Here is a 17921-nt window from a genome sequence, read left to right on the forward strand (position 1 = left end):
GCAGTGAGGGTTGACCTGGGGATACCTGTCATCAGGGCTCCAAATGCCCTTTACTGTCATTTAGACACCCGTCAGGCCTAGTCTGCACTGTGACCTTCCCTCCTCCTCACAGGACTGACTTTTTGAGACAGTTTCGTTCTGTGGCTCAGGATATCCTTCTACCTCAGTCTCCCTAGTGCTGAGATTACAGACAAGAGTCACTACATCCAACTCATTTCCTGTTCCTCCACATGCGTGACATAACTGGGGCTGACCTCAGACGACCAATGCCTCCCCAGGGGCCTCAGTGACTGCAGTGCAGGCCGGGCAGTGGGTCTGCTCCTCATTTATTCCGAGCACTCGACACGACAACACCATGACATCTCCGAGCCTCACAAACACAACAGCGCCCCAGTGTAACATCACCAGTGTTCTTCTGCGTTTTACCAGGGACCAGAACCAACCTTCGCCAAGAACTTCCAGGAACAGGAGCACGTCAGAGCCACAGCAGGCCAAGCCAGCACAGCTTTTGGAATCCATGGCCCTTGTGGAAGTGACCCTGGAACTAGAATGACAGGAGAAACACTGTGACAGGGACAAGGCCACACGAATGTGCAACAGATGTCCTCCACAGCCCTGCCCACAGAGCAGCTTGGCTGGAGAATAAGGTGGCCTCAGGAGGGTGAAGACAGCAGGGTGTGTGTGAGGAGGGTCACGGCAGCTCGCACGGACTGGTGTGAGGTATGTGCTCCCTCTCCCCTCCACCTGCCCTGTCCCCAGAAGAGCCCAAGAATGTCATTTCTCAGGTTGGGAGGTAGCCCCTGAAGGTCTCAGTTCCAGGAGTGACAGGAGACTTGGCACCAGGGCCATATACCCACAATTCCTTAATCATCTTGAAGACCCAATGGAACAGCACAAAATGCAGATGCCTGGAGAGAAGCTGGAGAGACAAGCGGTTGTGGGCTCCACCTGCGGAGCCCACCACGGACCAGGGTCCCCCTCCAACCCACAGCCAACATGAAAGCTGCTAGAAAAGTGAAAGAAAAGACCAGAGGACGAAGCTGCAGCCTGGGGTCCCTGATCTGTCAGCTCCCACCCTGTAGACTGGCTCAAGGTCAGACTGTGACCCAGTTGCAGTGCAGCATCCCCACAGCTACAAAGACCTGTGGGTTGCCGAGACAACAGAAGAGAGTCAGGTGGGCCTGGGGCTGCACCAGCTATGAAGAAGGGGCACAGTGGGGTAATAGAAGCCGAGGACTAACCAGATCCTCCAGCTATGCTCATGGCTGACACCAGACTTTCCAGACATCTGTAGGCACTGCAAACGCCCACTTGTGGTGGGGAAGCTGGGACCCCAGCAAGAGTGTCTGCACAGATCAGGGGCGGCAGGCACAGGCAGTCCTGGGCACAAGGAGGGCTCCAAGACAGCCATCCATTGCCCCTGAGCAGTGGCCCATCCTTCCAGAGGCCCCAGAAAGACAGTCTATGGGAAGAGCCGAGGAGTGTCACAGCACTGCTCTGCGGGAGCCACCCCAAGGCCAGAGGTGCACGGGTTGGGGTTTCCCTCAGGATACACTCCCCAGGGACAGAGACAGGCATGTGCTGGGCATGTAAGCTCCGCTGTATTAAACTGGGGCTAAGATTCTGAGAAGTCTTCCAAAACAGAGTCCTGCTACACAGCCAGGCTAGACTTTAACTTGCCCTAATCCCCCTGCCTCAGACTGCAGGGCTCTCAGACGTCTGTAGGAGCTGAGATGCCATTGCTCAAAAGCAAGAATCCACACCGCTCCCTCTCCACCAGAGCCTCTGTGTTCCCAGATAAGCTCCAGAGACAGCAGCAGGCAGGGCTGTGTGGAGAACGTGCAGGGAGCCAGGCCCTGGGCACTAAGGCTGAGAAGCCACCCTACAGAAGAGGAACAAGACGACAGACAGAGTCAGGAGCGGGAAGGCAAGCAGCCCGAGAGCGGCCGCTGCAGTGTGCAGTGGCGAGGCCTGCTGGAACCTGACCCGGGGGTGTGGAGCTGGCCGAGTACACACCGAGGCTTAGGCTGCAGGCGTCCGGGGCAGGGTGACGGGAAGGGCAAGGCTGCTTCGAGGCTTATCTCTGTCACCAGTGGCTCTGATCTAGTCAGGAAGAGAACGGCTGTTCAGAACTGAGCATGGAGCATTGTGGGAGGGAAGGTCAAGGACCAAGAATGAGGGCTGGCGATAGGGCTCAGTGGGTAAGGGGGCCTGCTACCAAGCCTGAGGACCCGAGTTCAATCTCAGGGTCCCACATAGTGGAAGAACTGACTCACAAGCTGTCCTCTGCCCTCCACACGGGCACCTCAACACACCTGCTTACACACATACACACAGTAAATATAAAAAAAAAAAAGAACCAAGAGTGGGATGGATGAGGCCTTCACAAGAACAGCACTGAAGGCCCACAGGAAGGAATGTGTAGGTAGGCTGGGCAAGGCCACTAATCATCAAGTCTGTCCTGGCTGCTTGACCCTGCAAGGACTGTCATCTTTAAGAGAAACCTTGAGCAAGAGCAGGCAGGGCCAAGGGTGGCCTGCTCCCATGACAGCATGCTCAAAGCCCAGCAGAGGCATTGGAGGTGAGATGGGAAGCCTGGGACCAGCAGGCGGCCCCTTTATGAGAGGAAGCTTCCTCCTCTGCATGCCTGAACAGGAAGAGGGGGCACATGGCAGCAAAGCCCTTTGCTTCACTCAGATTTTCTTTCTGATGACATCAGGTGCTGGTCCGGGTCCTGGCACGCACCTATTTGCTGGCCCGCTTGTGTCTGTACATCTGCATCATGCGCTGGCGGAAGACGTCAAACGTGTCTTCTTTCTGCTCTGGCCCATCAGCCCCCAGGCCCTCTCCTTCTGAGAGCGTCCCCCTGCAGAGCAGAGGCAACAGTCAAGAGCCAGGGTCAGGGGTCAGCCAGGGTGCACAGGGACATGGGACACAAACATGCAGAGAGCAAAGGGTCACAGGGCTGGGGCATGCTCAATGACAGGGTGCTCGCCACTGCACGGTGAGGCCCAGGGTTCTCTCCTTAGCACAGCAAAAATCAAACAAGGAAAAGACAAGCCCCAAGCCACAGTGGGAAAGAAAACGAAGGCTACTAGCTCATGGGAGCACAGACTACGTGGCCTTTCTGGGTAGTCATGGCACATAACTTGTGTGCTTGAGACACAGCCTTTTATGTAGCCCAAGGTGGCCTGTAACTCACAATTCTCCTGCCTCACTCTCTCCAGAGTTGGGATCACAGAAGAGTGCCAGGCCTGACTGGAGCCCTCTGTGGGTCTGTAGCCTGACCAGAAGAAGATACCTCACACAGTGGTATACTGGGACTGAGGGACATGCCCTCTGGATATATGAACAGGAGCTGAAGATCTGTGTCCCCACCCTGGCTGCTTGTAATGCCTTCTAGAAACATCTGTGCCATAACTACCCAGAAAGGCTGCTTAGTTTCCAGGGCCATGAGCATCAGGGCCAAGAAGCTGTCCAGAGGTCTACAGAGGAAGGAGTCGGCCACATCTGTACAACCGAATGACCCAGCTGTACACTGTGCCTCGCCCCAACAGAAGGCACCCAAGGGTCCCCCAGCCATGCCATACACGCTGACAGGCTCGCGGATGCCCTTCCCAAGGGAGCCCAGGCCGTGGCCTTCCTTCCAGCCCATCTTCTGCAGCATCTGGAAGCCCAGGTTCTTGTCTGTCAGTTTCTGCTGGGCAAACTCCAGGTCCTTGGGTTTCTGAGGAGAGAGAGGTGGGGATGGGTGAACCAGTCTTCTCCAGAGCGCACTGGATCCCCAAGTGCTGTCCTAACCCCAGACACCTGGGATGGTGAGGCCCACTCACCTCCAGCTTCCCTGTAACATCCCTGAGGGTGGGATTTCTTGAGTCCAGGTCCCTTACCCCAGGGTCAGAACTGGCACCTGGCAGTGGGGTGGCATGCTGCTGCCCTGTGCTGAGCCTGCGAGGGAAACCCTGTGAGGAGGGCGAGGCTCAGGCCAAAGGCTCAGCAGGAATGATTGAGCAAGAGACCTGTCAGGACAGTGGCCTCTCCTGTGAGTAGACAAATCACTGCTCTCTTGTGCACTGCACAGTTTATATTGTAGGGTCTGAATGGAGTCTCCAGCTCAGCCTCCTGAAGGCAGGGACATAGGCATGCCCATGCCTGGCTGCTATCTTGGGGATGGGGTCTGCTGTGATACCTAGGCCAGCCTAGAACTCCTACGCATAAGTAACCATCCTGCCTCATCCTGCCTCAGCCTCCTGAACACCTGGGACACAAGTGCAGGCTCCATACCCAACTCTGCAAAGTGCCTGAAGGCTCATCTTAAGCAGCAGCAAGTGTACCATTCTGATCGTGCACCTGCAAGGGTCGGGGGTGTCACTATGTAGTCACACACACCTTCTTTTTGGCTATGGGACGACCCCGAGGCCTGTCGTAGGCGATTCGAACTGGTTCATGGACTAGAAGACAAAAGGGAGAGATCTGTCCACACTGCACATTTGCCCCATGTCCATAGAGACAGACAGAAATGCTGCCTGGTGAAGACACAGTCCACACCTGGCAGCTGCTGGCAGCCGCTGGCTCCCCTCCCCTCTCCAGCTCTCCAATAGTCTGTCTGCTGCGCTGGGCTGTGAATGGCTGTGATGGAGCCAACAGCACTGTCTGTGCTAAGGGCATCACTCAACTGGAAAGTACTGCCCTGTACAGGGATCTGCTGCTTGGGCTGCTTCCTGTGGCCACAGGCAAGCCACAGCAGTACTGCACCCTCCTAGTTCCATCAAGAGCACATCAGAGGGACAGTTCCGGGAACCCTAACTATCAGTCAAGAACTCAACAACTCAGGAGAGCACCGAGCGCTCATCATCATGGAAGTCACTGAAGACAATGGCAGGGCTGTCTCACTGATGCCCAAGGCACCAAGGCATCCGACTGAGGTAAGACAGACATGCGCCTCCCTGCAAGAAGCATGGTTCGGCTCCCCTGTGCCCCAGGATACAGGACACAAGGGTCACAGCTGGGCCAACGGCCGTCCACTGCAGTGCTAAGGACACATACCCAAGGACTGTGGGGACGGTGTCACACAGGCCTGCAAGCCCCAACGGCTGCTCTGTCCCTTCTTCACTACAGTGTGGGATTTCTGGGGACTCAGAAGCTGCGTGTGCTTCAAGATCAAAGGTGGGAGGTGGAGGGAGACTGTCTAGCAGGGCCCAGTGGTGACAGAGCCCAGCAGATGAGAAGGGGCCCCTTGTAAGAAGGGCAGCTCCCCTTACTAGACATGTGGGTCTTGTGCTAACAACTGGGAGTGCAGTGCACATCGGTTAAAAATACTTTTGAGCCAAGCACAGGCCCAGGGCCCTGCAGCACTGGCTTACCTGGGCTCCCCTGCCAGCACCACACACCAAGGAGAACCTGGTCATGGTGGCACACCTACAGTCTCACCCTGAGGAGCTGGGCAGGAGCATTACTGTGTAACGCCAGCACAGGTCACACAGGCATGTTCTGTCTCAAAGAAAACCAAAACAAAACCCAAAAAGACACTCAAATCCTAAGTCCTAGGAGCAGAGAATCCTGTGCACTGTGCCAGGCACTTGGGGTCCATCTGCACACACAAGGCCAGCAGGTGCCAGAAGGCAGGGTGACTGGCTGTGGCAGGTACATCTGGGATGGCTACTGAGTGTGCTTCCTCCCTCCCCCTCCCCAGGACTCTGGGGGCACTCACCCTTTGACTCCTGGATGAGACACACCCTCTTGGGGGCAGGGATCATGCCAACTTTCAGTGACTTGCTGCTGATTCTCTTCCTGGGGAAGCAGCTGCCGGAGGAGGTCTGTGACAGGCCAGGGGTGCCAGCCTGGTCCTCCCTGGACCCCTCTCCAGGGATGCTGTCAGTCGGGGAGCTGCCCTCGGAGCCTGGACACTTGGCAGCTCCTACCTGTGGCCTGAGGGTGCAGGTCTCCTCTCCGCCCTCATCCTCCTCGTCCTCCTCCTCCTCATCTTCCTCCTCCTCAGGCAGCACCTCAGGGCCCTCCAGTGTAGCCTCCTGCTGGGGACGCCCCTCCTCTGGCTCACCCTCACCCTCCTTCCGGGCTGTGGGGCTCTGCACTGAGTCCCCCGCCTCACCAGTGGACTGGAAGGAGATGGATGGGCACAGTTCCAGCACCTTCTCTCGGTAGAACTTGAAAGCTGAGCTGCTCTGGTCGTGCAGGAACCTGAGGATGACATGCACTGCTGAGCTGCAAGAGTGTGAGCTCCTGACTTGGCCCAGAACACAGGCAACAGCAGGATATGACCTCCGCATTGCCCTGCTATGGCTTCACAGCCCAGCTAATGAGACAGAGCGTTCAGAACTTAGACTGGCTGAATCTAATAATCTTCCCTGGATGGGAGAAGATGACCCTGAAGTTCATCAAGACCAGATGCTCATGCAACATGCACGACCCCGCCCCCGATTCCATCCCTAGAACCCTAAAAGAAAAGTCTTCGAGGCAGCTCAGCTAGTAAAAACACTTGCTGCACATGCCTGAGAACGGAATTTGGTTCCCAGAGCCAACAGTCCGCTCAGACTGTTTCCACTGACCTCCACAAATGCCCACAGCGTGCGTGCGCGCGCGCGCACACACACACACACACACACTTAAAAAAGATAAATCTTAAAAATCAAACAAAACCTAAGGTGGAAAGGCAATTGGGGAAGGACATCCCAGTGTCAACCTCCGGCTTCCTTGTGTGTCCTCCATACAGGCAAGTGCACCAACACTCATGGACATACCCATCTGATACCACACAGGCACACACAAACACCAAAGTTCTAGCAAGTACAAAGTGACTGACAGTGACGAACTGCTGCCTGGGGATGTAAGAGCTGGCAGGCAGAAGCGGTAGGAAGGCACACAGGGTGATGACGGTCAGCTTGGCTGGTACAAGGGGATTTGGGGGGGTTTGGGGAGCAGAGCTGAGTGGCTGTGGGGCAGCAGGTGGGGAAGCCTGCCGCACACTGAGTGCATCTCCACCCAATGGGAACTCAGATGGAGCAGAGGGAGGAGAAGGAAGCCCGCTGGTAGTACACACAGGCTGTTCTGCTCCCTGGCCTCCAGAGGTCTGCTGTGCCTCTCGGCCTTGTCTCTAACTGGGAGAAATGAAGCCAGATTCATCACAAACTGAGACCTCAGAAGCCACGAGCCCAAATCAACCATCCTTCTTGCACGTTGTTTGTGCAGTTTTCTGACCCAGGAGAGGGGCAGGACCTACGGAGGTCCTGAGGTCCCCTTCACGAGCACAAAGAGACACCGTCACTGGACAGCACTGTAAAGGAGCATCATGAACGACACTGTAGGCTGGTGGGGACTCAAAGCCAGTCAGGAGGACAGATGCACAGGTGGGAAAAGGAAAGGCCTGGAAACATTTTTTGCAGTGCTGGGTTAGAGCAGCCGAGAGAGTGCTTGGCACTGGGCTATGCAAAGGGACAATGAAAGACACGCACACACGATGGCTTCCGGCTGCTGAGAAGCGTCAGTGGGAAAGCCAGACTTCTCTATGTCATTTTTACTTTAGAACAAAACTGAATTAAAAATTCCAGCTGGGTTGCTGAGCCATGGTGCTGCACACCTTTAATCTCAGGACTGGGGAGGCAGAGACAGGTGGATCTCTAAGTTCGAGGCTAGCTTGGTCTACAGAGTGAGTTCCAGGACAGCCAGGACTACACAGAGAAACCCTGTCTCAAAAACCCAAAAACCGAAAACAAAACAAAACAAACAAAAAAATGCAGCTGGGCATGATGGAGCACGCCTTTAATCCCAGTACTCAGGAGGCAGATGGACCTCTGTGATTTCGAGGCCAGCCTGGTCTACTAGTGAGTTCCAAGCCAGCTAGGGCTGCACAGTAAGACCCTGTCTCAAGAGTAAAACTCACATTTTTCCCACCACCCTCTCCCCTACAAATTCAAATACGGGGACCATCAAGATGGCTCAGTGGATAGAGACACTGCCTGCCTCCAGGCTGACAACCTGAATCTGGTCCCTCGACCTCCACGGCAGGAGGAGAGACAACTCCTCAAGTTGTCCTCTGACCTCTACACTTACACTGTGGCATGCACACGGCTGCCACAGATTAAATAAACAATGTAAAAGTAAACACATCCCACTGGGGTCTGTGTATATGGCTCAGTGGATAGAAGTGTTTGCTGTGCAGGAGCTGGAGTGCCAGAACAGCAAGCTTTCTTTTTAAACTGTAATCTTCACTGAATTGGAAAAAAAGCCCACTTAAGGGCCTGATATGAAGCATCTTCCAGCACAGGCCCAGGAGGCCTACGACAGCATCCCTGACAGTATGTGTGGGCAGAAGCAGGATGTGGCTCAGAGTACGGCACCCCGGGGAGCGGGAGTCAGCCTAGGCAGGTCAGTCAAGAGCCAGGACTGAGGAGTGCAGGACACAGCATGCACCCACCAGGCCCAGGCAGTAGAGCAGCATGCTTTGTTTGCACTGGACCCATAAGTTCTTTAAGACATGTAAGCCAGGGCTGGAGAGATGGCTCAGAGGTTAGAAGCACTGGCTGTTCTTCCAGAGGTCCTGAGAGTTCAAATCTCAGCAACCACATGGTGGCTCACAATCATCTGTAATGAGATCTGGTGCCCTCTTCTGGCCTACAGGGACACATGCAGGCAGAACACTGTATATGTAATAAATAAATGTTTTTAAAAAAAAAAAAAAAAAAAAAGACATGTAAACCAGCCTGTCTGCCTTCTGTTCATCCTGCCTACTTTCCATCCTTCCCTTCTGTGCTTTTTGAAGCAGGACCTCAAATTCCCTGTGGAGCAAGCATGACCTTGAACTTCCTGCCTCCACCTTCCAAGTGCTAACAAGACTGGTGTGTGACACCATGTAGCTAGCTCATGTGGTGTTGGGGACAGACACCAGGGCTCTGCATACCAGGCAAGAAGTCTACAAACTGAGCTCCAGCTCTGGTCCAAATGTGTACATTTCCAACTGTACTCCACTGCAGGAGTGGAGTGGAACAAGAACAGACCCAGGTCTCCAGCACCCAGCAAACATTCAACTGCATTTTCAGTCAGACCATGACACAGTTCTCCAGCAAGCAGGAGGAAGCCCAACAGTGCCAGGCTTGGTCCTAGGAACACATGGGAGATCTCACATGGCCTCTGGAACAGGCCAGGAGCGCACCATAGAGGCCTTCTACCACAGGATAGAGTTCCCTCAGCAGCTGGGGCTCTTCGGGGCTGGTTTCTGGGCTTTTCTCAGACAACTTGTGAGGCACATGCCAAAATGTTGTTGGTGTACCCAGTCTTTGTGTGAGGGCCAATGGAAAAGAGGGCGAGGCTTTCCTGATCTAGGTGAAGGCTTACCCAAAGGAACCCATCCTGCCTGCTCAGTGTGTGGCTATGGGGTGTGGGGGGGCCAAGGCACGTACCACAGGTCAGGGTTGTCGGTGCTGTTCTCTATGCTGAACTGCTCAATTTCGGGGCCCACCTGAGCCACAAATTTGGCCAGCTTCTCAGCGGTCTCCATGGTCTTCAGATCCACTACAAAACACAAAGCAGTGGTTGGGGCTCTTTAGACTGACTCAAGCTGCTTAACCTTGGTCCTCTCCTTGTTCTCATTAGTCAATAGGCAGACGGTGGCAGAAGCACCAACAGTCCCATGGACGCCTGGGCTGGCTGCCAGGGGAACAGGCACATGGCTGTCACCCTCATCACATCAGCCAAGAGGCTGCCAACCTGCTGCTCAGACTCTCACAACTCAGGTCAGCAGATACCCTGCCAGCAGCTCAGGAGCCAAGAAACATGGCTTGGGCACTGTGGAGTCTGCGCATGTTGCCGCTGCAAGCTACATGGGCGCACTGGGCAGAGCGACACAGAAGGCATCCAAGGAAACGCCACGTGGGCTCGGCTGCACGGACCCTGCACCTGTAGATTCGTCCAGGCCAGGCTGAAAACACCTGCAACGGCCTTGGCGTACAGCTTGGGGGTGAGTGAGTGCCTAGTAGGCCTGTGGCCCTGCAGTCAATGGCCAGCACTGCTGAACCCAGACAGACCAATGAAGCCACTTAAAAAGCAACTGCCTCTGTCCATACTTTACATTCTCAACACCCCCTAAATAATACACGAATAAATATTCCTGCAGATCTATTGTTGTTGATATTATTATTATTGTAACAGACATGGTCTTATATAGGTGAGGGTGACCTTGAAGCCCAGGTCCTCCTGCCTCTACCTTCCAAGTGTTGGGGAGACAGGTGTACTCCACATCAGCCAGCTTCATGTAGCACGGGTGTTGTGTTAGATGCTGTAAGCTATCCAAACAAGATGAAAATGTAGTAGAGGCAGGCACAGGGACAAGGACGGAGCAGGTCAGTGGCTCTAAGTTCCAGGCTAGCCCCAGCTATACAATGTGTGCCAGGACAACCAGGGCTAGAGAGCAAGACCCTATTATCTCGAACAAAATAAGCTCTTGCAGGCCATGGTGGCGCACGCCTTTAATCTCAGCACTTGAAAGCAGAGCAGGCAGACCTCTGTGAGTTTGAGGCCAGCCTGGTCTACATAGTGAGGTCCAGACCTGTATGGAGAGATCCTGTCTCAAACCTCTCATAACCACACCCAGAAGACAAGCAAAGCATCAAGAAGGCATGTGCAGGTTCTCTGAAAACTGTCCTTCTCCACAAGATTTCTGCCTCAGTGGATTCTGGCACATGTGAGGGTAAGGGTGGTAGGACGGAGGCCCAGCAAGGACCCGGGTCAGCTGGATCATCAAGAGTGGGGGGCTCAGGAGGAACATGAAGGACAGTGTGGCCATGTACCCATCCTATCCAAGTTCTTTTGGCTACTCCAGCCTGCCACCTGGCCTAGACTGCTGAGCACCTGGCACCCCGACTCCCACCACCTCAAAGGACCCAAATGAGCATGGTGACAGGAGAGTTAGTGGTGAGCACCTACCATCAGCAGAAGGGCAGGGAGAAGAGGCTGGCAGGGCTTCTGAGTCATCCCCTGTTGTTGGCCGAGGAGACGGGCCCAAGGCTCCAGGGCTGGAGGACTGAGGACAGGGTTTGGCAGGCTCTGGTGGGCAGTCCTGAGCAGCATCACTTGAGTCCCTTGGTGGTGGCTTTACCTGCAAGGAGCCTGCAGCCTGGCGGCCATGGTGTCTCTGCCGAGTGCTTGAGGACAGGGATGTGTGCTGGGCAGTGGCAGCTTTCTTGGCCTTCAGACCTCGAGGACCCTGGGAGCGCAGCAGCCGCCTGCGCTGCCATGGGAGGAGCCTGCGCTTGAGACTGCGCACAGCTTGTGCATACAGCATGGCACGCACTGCACACTGTGCTGGCGTTGGCCTCCGCTCCACAGTGGGCCAGCTGTGGTTCAGCCGCTGTGACTCTGCCAACTTCAGCTTGTAGTATTTATACTCCAGGCTGCTCTCATCAGACAGAAACCTGCCAAGCAGACACAAGGCAGGGCACTGGGAGAGCAGCACTGTGCTCTGCAAGACAGAGCTGCCCTCCTAAGTGAGGCACCCACTGCCCTCTGCTTTCCAGGTGCCCAAGAAAGTCAGGAGCTTTGATCCAGCTGGGTAGGGAAGCTTATTCTTAATCCTAACGATGGGGAGGTTGGAGCAGGAGGACTGCAGAGAATTGGAGGCCAGCCTAGACTACAAAAGGAGCCATTATCTTTTTATTTGTCTGTAGCCCTGGCTGGCCTGGAACTCACTATGTAGAAAAGGCTGGCCTCAAACTCACAGAGATCCACCATCCTCTGCCTCTAGAGCGTTGGGATTAAAGGTGTGCAACCAAGAATTGGTTGGATTCTTTGTCAGCTTTGGTCACAGGTGCTGAGAGTTCTGCATCCTGATCCGCAGGCAACAGGAAGAGACAGCCACTGGGACTGGCTCGGGATTTTGAAACCTCAAAGCCCACCCTAGTGACATACCTCCTCCGACAAATCCACACCTCCTAATCCTTCTCAGGCAGTGCCACTCCCTGCTGACTAAGCATTTTTCTTTCTATAGTGTAACACTGGGATAGGACCCGTGGTGGCCTGACATGCTGGGCAAATGAGCCACACTCAAGCTTGGTATTTTGTTTTGTTGACAGACTCCCCCTCTCCCCAAGGCTGGTTCAGACGTACAGTGCAGCCAGAGCTGGCCTTACAGTCTGGCTGTCCTCCTGCTTTAGCCTCCCTAGTGCTGGGGGGTTGGGGGCAGGTGAGAAGCACACACAGGTGTCTAGCCCATGCTTCTCTTTCTTGGCGGCTCTTTCTCCAGCACCATGTCTGTCTACATGCCACCATGCTTCCTGTCGTGACAACAATGGACTAAACCCCTGAAACTTTAAGCCAGCCCCAAGTAAATGTTTTCTTTTATAAAAGTTGGCATGGTCATAGTGTCTCTCCACAGCAACAGAACACTAAGATAGAAGTTGGTACCAGGAGTGGAGTATTGATGTGACAGCCTGGTGATGCTGCCTGTTGGTGGAACAAGGACTTTGGGACTTTGGAAAACAACTGAATGCTTTTAAGTGGGATTTAATGAGCCATACTAGTAGAAGCATAGAAGACAGTGGTGTTAACAGCAATGTAGATTACCAAGGTCTGGCTCAAGTGGTTTCAGAGGAGAAGAATATACTTAGTAAGTGGCCTAGAGACTGTTCTTGTGATATTTTGGTGAAGAATGTGGTTGTTTTCTGCCCTTGTCAAAAAATCTGCCTGACAGAGCCAGGCAGATCTCTGTGAGATCGAGGTCAGCCTGGTCTACAGAGTGAGATCCAGGACAGGCTCCAAAGCTACACAGAGAGCTGGGCAGTGGTGGCACATGCCTTTAATCCCAGCACTCGGGAGGCAGAGGCAGGCAGATCACTGTGAGTTCGAGGCCAGCCTGGGCTACAGAGTGAGTTCCAGGAAAGGCACAAAGCTACACAGAGAAACCCTATCTGGGGGGAGGGGGGGTTCTGCCTGAGGCTAAATTGAAGAGTTTTGGATTAATGGCTTTGGCAGAGGAGATTTCAAGATAGCCTAGTATTGACTGTGGTGTGTGGTCACTCTTATGCAGATCTATAATGAAAATGAGTAATCTGAGCAAGGAAAAAATGTAAACTGTACAGTTTGAGAAGAAAAGGAGCACCAGGAAGTGTAACAGAGCTAAGTCCTGTGTTCAAAGGGAATGGTGACCTCAGGGTAAGACCTGACCCAGCTAAGCTTCCAATTTGTGACACAGAATTGAAGAAAAGTTTAGGTTTGGTTATAATGTTGCTCACCTTTAATCCCAGGAAGGCAGAGGCAGGTGGATCTCTGAGTTTGAGGCCAGCCTGATCTACAGAGTGAGCCAGGGCAGCCACATATAGGCAGTGAAGGAAACCAACTTATCAAAAGGAATTAAAGAAAAGTTTAAGCGCTGGAGGACACCACTGAAAACAGAAAGCCGAGGAAAAACGTATTTGAACCAGGGAGCCATGCCCCAGTTCCAGCAAGCAGAACTTGGCAGTTTAAGCCACATGGTTCTGGCTTTAAAGTCAAGGATACACGAAAGGGATTGTGGAATCTCCCACCACAGCTAGGGAAAGCCACTGAGGCCAGGCCATGTGTCAGGGGTGTTCCTAATGTAGGTCCAGAGAGGTCACTGAGTGACTTGGTTCTGGGCCAGCAGCAGCAGTTCCTGCCTCATGGTTCCAGTGCTTTCTCCACTTGAGAGCACCCACTGTGCATGCACAGACCTACACTAAATTTCCTCTCATCACCCTGCTTGTCGAGATGGGTACCTCACCTTCACAGTGGCTCCCCTAAATCTTAGCTTTCTCAATCAATGCCTATTTCTGATCTTCCATTTGACCCTGTCCTCCAGCATACACACCACCAACAATGGATTCTCTAGTGGTGACCATCAGCTGCTAGGCTAGGCCCAGTGTCCACGTGGCAGAGGCAGTCCTCTCAGGACCATGTCCCTCCAGGGAAATCACCCCTAGGCCTCTATACCTGGATGCCGTCTTACCATGTGGTCTCAGCTTCCCTCACCAGTCTAAGACGGTGTGGCCTCCTGCCCTGCTTAGCACTGGCTGAAGCTGGAGGCCCTGCATTTGATTTCTGCTCCAGCTCATTTCAGCTGTGCATCCTGCAAGCACAATGCTTCTATATGTAAAGCAAGGACGGCCACAGACCAGCTCACAGGCAGCAGCCAGTGTAGAGTCAACAGCATGCTCAAAATCCCACTGAGCATTCAGACAGCAACCAGGCTGTGGCAGGATCCATCCAGCCCAGGAATCTGGGCAGGGCTCAGGCCAAAACGTAAGACCCCACCTCTTACAAATGACAAACAAAATCGGGGAGTGGGTGGGGGTGGAGAGATGGTTAAGAGCACTTGTTGTTCTTGCAGTAGACCAGGTTAGATTCCCAGCAACCATAGTGGCTCACAACCATATACGACTCCAGTTCCCGGGGATCCAATGCTGCTTTCTGACCTCTTCAGGCATCAGGCATGCGGTACGTAGGCACACATGCAGGCAAAACACTCTTGAGCCTCTTGCTTTGTTTTTACAGAGAGTTCTGTAGTCCAGGCTGGCTGCCAGTTCTGATCTTCCTGCCTCCCAGGGCTGTGGTACTCCTTTAGTACCATACGCCCTTGGGGCGCTGTCTCTTTGCACCCTAGGACAATCTATCAGGGAAGGTGAGTGGTGCTCAAGAGCTCTTGCAAAATATAAAATAAAGGCTCCAGAGATAGCTCAGCTGTACTTGCTGTTCTTCTAGAGGACCCAGCTTCAATTCCCAGCATACAATTCAAAATGGCAATTTAAAACTGTCTCTGACTCCATTTCCTTGGTATCTGACATTCCTCTGGCCTCCTCAGACATTGGATGAACATGGTATACAGATATACGTGCAGGCAAAACACTCATACACATAATACAATTATTTTTTTAAATAAGAACACGTCATTTAAAAAAAGACAAAATAAGCATGCTCACCAGTAAGCAGGGTCCTGCAGGAGGAGTGTTCTCTCTCTGGGAGACAGCCTGCCTTGGATGACACGCATGACAAGCTGATCAATAGTGTCCACCACCCTGTGATCCGCCCGCTGGGGGACTGCTGTGATACACAGAATGGATACTGTGAAAATCAGTGGACCTCAAAGGCCTGGAGACCAGGACAGTGAACTGGAGGGCAGCATAAAACCCCAAGCCATCAGCAACTGGAACAATCATGGGACACTGATGTTAAAGAGGGAAACCTGGTTGAAACAGAAAATGTCCTTGTGAGATGTCCCACCTCAGCTGTAAGCAGTGAGAGTCACGTGGCTGCACAGAGAACTAGATATAGACTCAGAAAGGAGCTGGTAAGTGTCGATCCACGACCACTGCACACAAGCTGCTTCAAGCCTGACTGCCCGAGTATTAACCCAGAAAACCGGTGCGCGTGAGACGCGGCTAGAGGCAGAGGTGGCACTGCGTCCCTGCAGTCACAGCTTCTCAGGAGTCAAGCAGGAAGACTGTCTGACCCGAGAGTTTCCAAACAGCCTGGGCAACATAGTAAGACTGTTTCAAAGCCAACTAACCAACCAACAACAACAACAAAAACAAACTCTGGGGTCAGAGAGACCCAAGTTCATATCCCCAACAGACAGTTACAGAGCTGGGTGTGATGGCGAGCGAGTGCCGAGAACCCAGTGCTGTGGGAGGTGGCAACCGGGGAAGGGCTGGGGCTTGCTGGCCGCCAACCTAATTCCAGGTTCAGTGAGAGAGCCTGCCTCAAGGGAGTAAGATGGAGGGTGATAGACAGGACACCTGACACCCTCCTCTGGCCTGTACATTCACACATACACCCCACACTCACACCTATGTGAACACACACACAAAACACCCAAGCCCACACAAACAAAAAACTCAACAAAATATCCCAAAACATGAAATATAAAAACCACCACTGATGGGGCTGAAGAGATGGCTCAGAGTTGAGAGCGCTTCTGCACAATCATGAGGATCCCCGCACCCATGGATAACTTGGTGTGGTCTTGTGCTTGCCTATCACCCAGCACCAGCTATGTATGTGCATGTAAATATCTGTGGTGTGTGGACACATATGCCCACATGTGGAGGCCAGAGGATGCTGGATGTCCTGTCCTGTCACTCTTCACCTTTTTCCTTGACATGGGGTCGTTCACTGAACCTGGAGCTAGGCTGGTGCCAGTGGCCATGTCAGAGGAGCAGCAGATGGCAACTGACTTCAGGGGATTGGCCCACCAGGAAACAAAACCCTGATGGGTGGATCTCGGATAGGCAAGGCCCCAAGAGCCCGGGCCCCAGAGTGTCTCTTGCTACTGCTGTGTCTGTGCGTGTTTGCTGCTGCCATTTTCCCCTGGTATCTGGCATGGTGTGAATGGTGTGGTGTGAATGGTGTGGTGTGAATGGGCATGGGGAGAATCCCCCTGCCCTGAGTACAGTATGATCATCTCTTGGAAATATCCTGTTCTACTGGGCACTTTTACCTGGGGATTATTATGAAGATGACTTCCTCCTAAGCTGTACTGTTTAACTAAAGCAATGATTTTATACAATAATAGTGTTAGTTTAAATAGAATTTTGATGATTGAGGATTTTTAATAAATACAGTAAGGGATTATGATAGAGGTTCATTTAGTGGAAAAATTAACATAGGTAAACGTAGGATAAAATGTTGCCCCTGCCTCTGATAAAGCAGAGGCTGCAGAGGATAAAAAAAAAAAAAAAAAAACAAGGAAGTGTCAGAGCTAGAACACATGAGTTTCTATGGAGGAGCTGTGTAGACTGTAGCTTAGGTTACAATTAAGAAAAACTATTGAGTCCCAGTAGCCCAGCTAGTTTCGATTCTTTTAATCTTTTTTTTTTTTTTTTTGGTTTTCCAAGACAAGGTTTCTCTATATAATATCCCTGGCTGTCCTGGAACTCCTTCTGTAGACCAGGCTGGCCTTGAACTCACAGAGATCTGCCTGCCTCCTGAGTGCTGGGATTGTGCACTACCACTGCCCGGCAATTCTTTTCATCTTCATGTTGGGAGATGTGTTCACAGGTTTCAGAGTGCATCATCACAGCTGAAACAAAACTTTAGAATGACTTCAGGTTAGATGAAGATGTTGTGATAACAGCTTCGAGATGGAAAACCCCAGAAAACAATCTAAAGTTCACAAGGACACATACCATAGCTGAGGGACTCGTTAAGGTCAGGGATCAAAGACAAAGCAGCTCAATCAATTATTATTAGCTGATGTGCTTTCCTTGCTAGGATTGGTTGGTTATCAAAGATGATGATTAATTCCTTGTACCCATTTCTGTCCTCAATCTCCTGCCATAAAAAAAGCTGATGGGTGGGTATGCACCCTAAAGATTTAAAGTAGAGTTGACTGATTATTTTTCATATATATGAAAGCTTAGGTTTGTGATTCTTCTAAGATTTTCTTATAAGATTTCCTTTTGAGATAAATAATAAAATGATTGGTCCTTTCTTTGTAACTACAAAATGCAGCCTTCCAGCAAAAGAACTGGCTGAGAAAAATACCTTGCTTGCTCACACTCTGTTAATCTATAACAAGTTGCTTGGACATGAATGTATGTGGGTTTTGGGACAACTTGTTTTTCACTTGTAATACATAAAATGTTTACTCATGTAAGGGGTGTGGAAACGTGCTGTTTTTACTTGTATTCATTGTAATCATTCACTTGAAAAATAGAATGTAACCACATTGAAATTTTTATATTGTTTGAAAGATTCTACTGAGGTATATAAGTTGTAAGGGAAAAAATAAAGTTAGTTAGAAGGAAAACATCAAGAATGAGAGAGTTAGAAGGAGAACATCAAGAGAGACAGAAGGGACATTTCTGGACAAAGGTAAGAAAAGAAATAAAGAAAAAGCCAGAAGGAAACCATCGAGAGAGAGTGTGTCTTTTCCCTTACCCTCTCAGATAGAAAGCCTGAGA

At 52.1% G+C, this 17921-nt stretch overlaps 1 protein-coding gene across 6 annotated transcripts in view; it reads right to left on the bottom strand.

The window, feature by feature from the left end:
• Positions 1 to 309: 309 nt before the first annotated feature.
• Positions 310 to 17921, bottom strand: part of Sugp2 (SURP and G-patch domain containing 2) — a 28800-nt gene continuing 11188 nt past the window's right edge. For 5 of the 6 annotated variants that reach the window (XM_052752665.1, XM_052752662.1, XM_052752661.1 and 2 more), the window contains exons 4-11: positions 14940 to 15060; positions 10936 to 11423; positions 9414 to 9525; positions 5711 to 6198; positions 4390 to 4451; positions 3591 to 3727; positions 2746 to 2866; positions 310 to 544 (exon numbers count right to left, since the gene is read on the bottom strand). In XM_052752665.1, the coding sequence (XP_052608625.1) occupies positions 2746 to 2866; positions 3591 to 3727; positions 4390 to 4451; positions 5711 to 6198; positions 9414 to 9525; positions 10936 to 11423; positions 14940 to 15060 (1529 nt within the window). In that variant the 3' untranslated portion in view covers positions 310 to 544. Of the gene's footprint in view, positions 545 to 2016; positions 2104 to 2745; positions 2867 to 3590; positions 3728 to 4389; positions 4452 to 5710; positions 6199 to 9413; positions 9526 to 10935; positions 11424 to 14939; positions 15061 to 17921 lie in introns of all 6 variants that reach the window. The other variant, XR_008221502.1, reaches the window with a different exon arrangement.

The sequence above is a fragment of the Peromyscus californicus genome, unplaced genomic scaffold (genome assembly GCF_007827085.1).
Source record: "Peromyscus californicus insignis strain IS unplaced genomic scaffold, ASM782708v3 Scaffold_23__1_contigs__length_62951481, whole genome shotgun sequence".
NCBI classification, from domain to species: Eukaryota; Metazoa; Chordata; class Mammalia; order Rodentia; family Cricetidae; genus Peromyscus; species Peromyscus californicus.